This window comes from Harmonia axyridis, chromosome 3 (assembly GCF_914767665.1).
Source record: "Harmonia axyridis chromosome 3, icHarAxyr1.1, whole genome shotgun sequence".
NCBI lineage: Eukaryota > Metazoa > Arthropoda > Insecta > Coleoptera > Coccinellidae > Harmonia > Harmonia axyridis.
Window position 1 is genome coordinate 24,752,000 of NC_059503.1, and position 8,798 is coordinate 24,760,797.

Here is an 8,798-nt window from a genome sequence, read left to right on the forward strand (position 1 = left end):
TGCGAAATGTAAGATGTAAAAATCGTTAGTCAGAAGAGCTGTTGCCGACTTTTTCTTCTAATTTTATGTTTTTTAAGAATTGTTTATACAACACGATCAGTCTGTTGGGTACTCCTAGCTTGTACAATTTATACAAAAATGCTTTATGTCACATTTTGTCAAAGACCATTTCGATATCTAAGCTTATAGTAGAAGTTTTATTTGATTTGAGCGTTGCATTTTGGGCATTTGATATGAGGATTGTGAGTGGTTGGACTGTTGATCTATCATTGCTAAAACCAAATTGAAAGCTTGAAATGTGTTGCTCTATATGTGGAGTCGACAGTGTTTTTATTATTGTCTCATATAATTTTCCTATCACAGATACTGGAGTGATGGGCCTGTAGCTTCCTACTCGTTGTTTATTTGTATTCGGCTTAGGGATATTTATGATCTGCACTATATTAAGAAAATATTTTTTTCCAACGAATCGTTGGCGCTAAAACGATCATAGGAAGAAATCGTGCAGAATCAATGCAACTATCATGTATCACAGTTTGTCATAGAGCTTGTAGAACTCCCTACATAGAACTCAATATTTCCTCCTTTTTTTTTGTCAAAATTTGCTGATTTCATTAAAAGTCCTCTTCTCGAGTAGACATACACTAGAAGGTAACAGAGATCATTCGATCGGCATACTCCCGGACCGCAACAACAAAACCGCAATGCGGTAATGTAAAAATCTCCATAAACATCCCGCTCAGCTCCCTCCAAGACGAATGTAGCAACATTCGCATAAATTCCTCATCAATTAGGTACGTAGGAGCTTGAACAATGCGCGTTGAAAGGAGGACCTGTCACATCCGATGTAGTCCAGACGAATGGTGGCCCCATAGCCCGTAAGTCTGGCGGAAGCGACTGATCTTCTGCTCTCCGCAACTAATGACCGCCATCTTTAATGGCTCGAATTGTAATTCCGGTGTTTACCGACTTTAATTGGCCGCGTCAGGGCCAGAACAACGTTTCGACGTCGTCAGAGCGACAGGATTTATAAAGGTGGTCGGGGCCACCCCGCTGATGAGTCCCGCAGGATCCGCTACCATCGGGAGTGGTGGTACTATCTATTGTTTGGTCCTAATTGGGAGAACGCGGGAGTGTTTTGTCCGATTAATGTGGCTTTTTATAGGTGAGAAGATGGCGTGGGCATAGTATTGTTGACTTTTCCCTACGGTTGAAATGTTTGTCTTATACGGAATGTGACTATGCTCATTAGATACTTACGCGTACAACTTTGCTTCCGCCGTTTTTTCCGAAATTAGAGGCTTTATTGTGAAAAACTGGTTAAAATATTGTCCATCGCTGGCCCCTACTTTCTCCAATCTTTCGGGCAGCGTACGAATCCCGCGCTGAAACAACTGGTCACCTTTTAAAGCGATCCAATTTGTTACTTCTTCATAAGACCGGAAGTGCTGGTCAGTCAGGCCGTGTGCCATTGATCGAAACAAGTGATAGCCCGAGAGAGCAACATCTGGAGAATACGACGCGTGAGGTAGAACTTCCTATTTCAACGTTCCCAACTTTGTCTTGACCACTTTCGCAACATGAGGTCGAGCATTGTCGAGCTGTAAAATCACTTTATCAGTAGTTGTATTGCGGCTGTTTGTCTTTCAATGCCCGGCTCAAACGCATTGATTGGGTTCGATATCGATTACCTGTGATTTTTTCAGTGGGTTTTAATAACTCATAATACCCTACGCCAAGCCGGTCCCACCAAATACTGAGTATGACTTTGGAACCGTGAATAGGGAGGGTGGGGCAACTGAGACACCTTAAGGTTTAACGAGGTATAGCTTCCTCAAAATGCGAATAAAACAATATTCGTTGATTGAGATATAACTTTAGATAATTATCCAATACACAAAACACACAAAATTAACCAAATAATAATTCTTAGGTGAGAATTTCTGACTTGAAAAAAAAAAACTCCAAATGCCCCACTTGCCCCTTATCGTGAGAAAAATATTGTATCTCAATAAATCTCGATATCTACTCAACTTAACCTATTTTCCATGAAGTTTTTCATTGACACCACGAGGTTATTGATTCACGCTCGAACTGTATTCATTTTTGCCGGATATATTGCCGGTCAAGGAAGATATTGCGAAAGACGCACTTGCCCCGTATGGCTCACTTGCCTCACTCTCCCCTATTCGGTATAGCCGTCGACGTGTAAGCATGGCCGGGATATCTGCTCTTGAGATTATCGTAATGAACCCACTTTTCGTCTCCAGTCACAATGCGATGCAAAAATCCCTTTCGTTTTGGACGTGCAAGCAGCTGTTGATAAGCAAACCGACGCCGTTCAACATATTTCGGCTTCAATTCGTATTGCCTTCTCAATAATTTCTTTAGCAACAGTACACTGCCAACGGTTATCGATATCCTGCTTTGCCGATACCCCTAGTTCCTCCTCAATTTCTCTTTGATATCCTGCATCAGATGGATATCGCAAGCATACCTTCATTTGTTGTACCAAAGAGAGAGCACCTCTTGGGGAATCTACGACTTGGCCTAAAAAATAGTTTGATAACCATTGGACATTATTTTTTTCGAAGTGAAATTTATATTTATAAGTCTCTGGTTTGTGGCGTTTTATGGTCTTTATAAAAACTAAGTTCTTTCACGTTCACTACATCAGCCATATTGCGGTCCAAACTACAACACATCAATCTATAACTGACGAGATGCATCATTTTTGAAGGATTTGCTTCAAACTCAAAAGAAGTGGTGACTTTTATCAATAATCATTTGATCCAGTTTTAATCAAATTCTAGGATTTCTATGGATTACCTTTTACACTGAATTAAAAGGTTTCGCTTATTTTTTAACAAATTGATTTAATTCATTTTTCGCAAGTAAATGGTTTTTTTTCTTGTAATTAAGCTTGAGATCACGATCCATCGAATTTTGAGGGGACAAAATTGGGCAATTGAATAAAAAAAAATTAACGTTCCATAAATTTGAAATCACATAATAATGAAAAATATGTCTTCACAATTTTTAATATAATTTTCACCACAAAATCCTAGCGAATTTGGAGTTATGGATTTTCAAAATTTTGATTTCACCTTGTTCGAATCCCACCGCTAGATATTCGTCAATATTTTTCAGAATAATATTCATCTTATAACATATTTTTTATCGTGTCTAGATATTTGGCATTACAATATGAAATAAAACATGGCAATATTTTTTCGAACCGAGAACAAATTATAATTACTGAATATAAGTTTCATCAGTATCAAAGATGGTATATGGAGCGTATGATGTTTGCTGCTGAAATCATAACTACGTCGGTAATTTTGATTTCAACAGCAAACTTCCTACGCCCCATGCAACCTCTTGTTCAAAACCTATTGAAAATCTTATGTTCAAATCATTCACAATGACCTGATGAAACAACAGTGTTGTAAAAGAACAAGAACAATCTAAGTTTATTCTCATTTTATTCTTGACATGGTTCCATTTATTTCACTTTCTGTAATGAACATTAGACTGGTACATAAAATATAATTTCGGTTTTTTCTGATAATTCCTGAATTTTTATGTTTTATGGTAAATATTAAATTGCTATTATGTCGTATGTATAGTTGGGATTCTCTCTCGTCACATGGCAGCAAAAAAATTCCTTGAATCTTCTATATTATATTCCTAAGTGTTCAAATTCGGCCGACTAAAAGAAGTGGAATAAGAACTGCTGCTGGTGAAAATGCAATCCAATTAGCACTATTAGGTCTAGGCGATCCGCCAACCACTTCTGGTATTCCTGCATTAACTTTATCATCTACAGGTGATGGAGAATTTTGTAGAACAGAGGGCTGAAAGAGAAATTATATTCAGAAACATAAATTACTCCCCGATGAAATATAAATTTTTTCAATCCCAACAGCAACATATACCGCAGAAAAATATTTACCGGTTTAGTATCGCTTTCAACTGATTTACTAGACGAAATCCTGGGTGGGGAAAATAGTCCTTGTTCATTTTCAGCATGGCACACTGCGCACAAGACACTAATAACAACAAAGGCTGCCAAAATTCCCTTCATTTTCACTTGTTGCTGCAGATGTAGGATCGCTCGAACTGATCCAATTGTTCCAATTTAGAATGAAAAACACTTTATCTAGGAAATCCGCATTGGTTTTTCAATACAATCTTGATATTAATTTTTCCTCATTTTGAATCGATAATTGGAACCTTGGTTCATTTCACAGGAAATTGATAAGAAATAATTCACGAAGAGGATAACAGTTAGAATGATAGCAGAAGTTTCTTATCATCCAGGTGATATTGTTAATAAATCAACTCGTTTTATTATGAATTGATATTAGTCTGAATAATTGTAATATCTTATCAACAAATTTGTTTCCAAATTTCAAGAATTGTCTGTTGAAACTGATTGCCCCAGTTTGAAGTGATAATTATTCAATAATACAGGGTGGTATTACATTTATAGCTTTGATCGCTATGTCTACTTTGCGCCCCTCATAATTTGGGACCCAACGTTAACCAGAGTCTTCTGATCAGCTTTTCTTATTATGGGCTTAAAAGTCTGCAAAGAACAATACTTTTTCTTCAATCAACCTGTAACACTTTCATACATTCAGGTACCTGGTCCTTTTGGTACACAATTATGTATTATTATTATTATTACTCACTGAATAACGGGTTCGGCACTGTTAGCATTCTGGGAACTACGACCAGTTCGATCAATTAGTTCTTAACCCTACCTATTCATACAAACTCAGGAAGGCTGTTGATACGGTTAATGAAACTGACGACAACCCTAGGAGCCTAAGCTATTACTTCGTGATTATTCAGAACTGACTTTCCCATGTGAGTGGTTCTTAGGCTAGTCATCCCCGGACGGCGGTTCGGCGGTTTCTACTTTCTACTTTTCACAGAGCCTGCAGATCCCATCTGCTGCTGACTTACCCATGTAGTACAAAAGGTATTTGCACCGACAGTGTCCTGTCAGCAGTCCCACCATTACCTGAAGCTCAGTCTGTGGTAGCTTCAGCAACTTCCTGGTATAGGTCGGTGGAAGCACCTAAAATTTTTTGCCTGAGCAAGACCCGGAGTTTTTCTCCAGAGAATTTTTCTATTGCCTCACACTTATTGCTGGACCGCTGCCTCATATTGGTCTTTTCCGAGACACAGAAAGGCACAGGATCTACAGATCAAGGTGTTAACCTTGATGCCCTTTCTGATAGTTCATCGGCTTTTTCGTTTCCTTCAATACCACAATTCCCCGGTACCCATAGTAGAGTTACTTCGCCATGCTGTCCGTAGTGATTTAAATACGCGCTCCTTTGAGGCTTTTTTTTTAAACATTCTTGGACACAAGTATAGACAACTAGTGTCTCGGTTTTGCAAGATAGAGAGCTCACTTTTCAGGGATTTGGAGATTCTTTTTTCAGGCACATATACCCCAAAACCTGTACCTCTTTCTGATTTTGATCCATCGGTTTACCATATGGAGGATTTGTCCAAGCGATTTATGAAGTTCATTGCTCTGAAACGATTATCAATAGGTACTTCAAAATCGAATATAGTTGGCATGACATCCGAGGGTTTCGCCAAAATGTTTGAATCTAATTGATTCAATATCACACAACTATGTATTAATGTGTTTATTTATTTTCCAAATCAATCAATTCATATATCTTTTTCAGCTGATGTTGTCCTGTGCACCTTACCTCTTGGGGTACTAAAACTAAGCGCAACGCCCTCTAGCGGCCAGTTGAACTCCGTTCAGTTCAGTCCCCCACTGCCCGATTGGAAAACTTCAGCCATCCAACGCCTAGGTTTTGGCAACCTGAACAAAGTTGTTTTATGCTTCGAAAGGATCTTCTGGAATCCTCAAGCCAATCTCTTCGGTCATGTTGGAAGCACAACTGCTAGTCGCGGCGAACTATTCCTGTTCTGGAACCTCTACAAAGCTCCTGTTCTTCTTGCTTTGGTTGCCGGTGAAGCAGCCGCCATAATGGAAAATGTTACCGATGATGTTATTGTTGGAAGGTAATGATTCACGATTATTCTTTTATGTTTTTCAATGTACCTATGTATTTATTTTATATTTAAATTATTGATGAGATCTATTGATTCAATTCAATGGTACCTACCTACAATGTAATACTTCACTCAATAGATCTCGGGCATAACCAGTAAAAATACATTTTTTCTTAAAAATGTTACAACTATTCTTCTTCCGTTTTTTTTTCCGGAATTCGAGGTTTTAATGTGAAAAACTGGTTACACATTTATGATTCAAAAAATTGTCCATCGGTGGTCACTACTTTCTCCCATTTTTTGGACAACGTATGAATTCCGCGTTGAAAAAAGTGGTCATCTTTTGAATCGATCCAATTTTTCACTTCTTCATAAGACCGATGTGCTGGTCAGCCAGGCCGTGTGCCACTGATCGAAACAAGTGATAGTCCTAGGAAGCAACGTCTGTAGAATACGGCGGGTGGGATAGGATTTCCCATTTCAATGTTTCCAAGTATATCTTGACCACTTTCACAATATGGGGTCCAGCATTGTCATGCTGTAAAATCACTTTATCATGTCTCTCGTTGTATTGCGGCCGTTTGCCTTTCAATGCTCGGCTCTAACGCGTTCGATAATATTGCCTGTGATTGTTACAGTAGGTTTCAACAATTCATGATACACTACGCCAAGCTGGTCCCACCAAATACTGAGCATGACCTTGGAACCGTGAATATTCGGTTTGGCTATCGACGTGGAAGCATGGCTGGAAATGGCGAAATGAACCGTTTTCTCATCCAGTCACAATGCGATGCAGAAATCCCCTCCGTCTTTGCCTTGCAAGCAGCTGTTCACAAGCAAACAAGCACCGTTAAACATCTCGCGGCTTCAATTCGTACGGCATCCAATTTCCTAGTTTCTAAATAATTCCCATGACTTTCAGGCGTTTTGAAGTGGCTTGTTGCGTCACTACCGAAGATCCTGCCAATTCTTGTTGCATTTGACACGAATCTTGATCAAGTAATGGCTCCAATTCTGAAACTTTGAAAAACCTTCTCTCTTCCACCGTCATGCTGGTCTTCGACGTCAAAATCACCGTTCTTGAAGCGTTGAAACCACTCCTGGCACGTTCTTTCACTAATAGCGGCCGTACCATAGGTATTCGATGAGCCTCAGCCGCAGATTTCTACATATTGAAGCAGAAAATTAAAACCTCCCGCAAATGACGAGAATTTGGCTCGAAAGTTTACATGTTTAATCGAGAATAACTTTATGATGCAAATCGACTAAATATTTCGATAACGTTACTTTTACAAATACCTAAGATTGTTGTATGACATCTACGATCTGTTTATTTCGACTACTACTCACCGCTTACTTAAGCACGCATCTTGTATGTACTTACGAAAAAAAAAGGGGGATGACACTAGCGCTGCCATTTCTGCGCCAGGTCATATGAATGTAACGATTCGAATCTGATCGTTTGAGACGTAATTCAAATCTAATAGTTTATAGTCTTGAAGTCAAAAAATGCCAAAAATTTTTTAAATGGTATAGCGGCGCCCTATTCTGGTAACTAGGGTTTTACAATGAAAAAAAAACATTAAACAATTTTACTGATGAATATTGAGATATTATTTAGTTCATCATCCATAGGCAACAGCGTCTTTATATTAGCTGTAGATAAAACATTTGTTACATTACCGGTGTCTTATCGTAAAATGAAATTTATTCTTCTTTGCAGATGTATTGCCGTTTTGAGAGGCATTTTTGGCCAGTCTGGGGTTCCGCAACCGAAAGAAACCATTGTGACTAGATGGCGGGCTGATCCTTGGTCGAGAGGCTCCTATAGCTTCGTTGCTGTTGGTAGTTCTGGCAGTGACTATGACCTACTAGCTTCCCCTGTTATTCCACCGAACGCCCAAGGTGTTTCAGTCACTTCAGGACCAGCAAGGGTCTTTTTTGCAGGAGAACACACCATAAGAAATTACCCAGCTACCGTTCATGGTGCTTTCTTGAGTGGTCTCAGGGAAGCAAGCAGGATTGCAGACCAGATTATTGGTAATCCTTGTCACCCACAACCAGCTGAATAAGATGTCAATTTTAATCGCATTGACTCAAACGTTTCACTTTAGTATTAGATTCTTTTCTTTTTCAAATACTTTGTAGCTATTTTCATTTTGAGTATTTCTTTGTATTGTATTCCATGGGATTATTGTAGTTTTTAATCATTTTGATTGTCCACTTTTGTAACGTTTCTTGGAATCATATAAAAATGTTGTTTCATGCTTTTTCACACTTTCCAATAAAATATTTGACCTTAGTTTAGTTTTAGATTCTTTTTTTTTACATACTCAGTAGATTTTTTCTCTCTAAGTATTTGTTTGATTTGTATTCCTTAGGATTATTGTAGTTTTTAATCATTTTGATTGTCCAGTTTTGTAACGTTTCTTAGAATCAAATAAAATATGTTGTTTCATGCTTTTCGCACTTTCTAATAAAATATTCGACCTGATTTAGTGTTTTAATAGTTTAATTCAATAAGAATTATATCGAACATGGCAGAAAATTTGAAATACACTGACAGTGTGAGGAACTTCTGAGCGTTCACGGTATTATGTATTTATATGAGATATAACTTAATACAATCTTATATCGATTATTTATTTAGATGAAGAGTAATGATGATAAGATACTACTAAAATTCAATATGAATATAATAATATAATATAATAAAAACAAAATTTCAACCTAGTCCCATCTGTTGT

General features: G+C 38.0%; 1 protein-coding gene across 1 annotated transcript in view; it reads left to right on the forward strand.

Annotated features, from left to right (window-relative positions):
* LOC123675657 (lysine-specific histone demethylase 1A) overlaps positions 1-8,545 on the forward strand; it is a 578,526-nt gene extending 569,981 nt beyond the window's left edge. The window contains exons 9-10 of the mRNA XM_045611100.1: positions 5,715-6,060; positions 7,775-8,545. Coding sequence (XP_045467056.1) covers positions 5,715-6,060; positions 7,775-8,123 — 695 coding nt within the window. The 3' untranslated portion in view covers positions 8,124-8,545. The remainder of the gene's footprint in view (positions 1-5,714; positions 6,061-7,774) is intronic.
* The last annotated feature ends 253 nt before the right edge of the window (positions 8,546-8,798 follow it).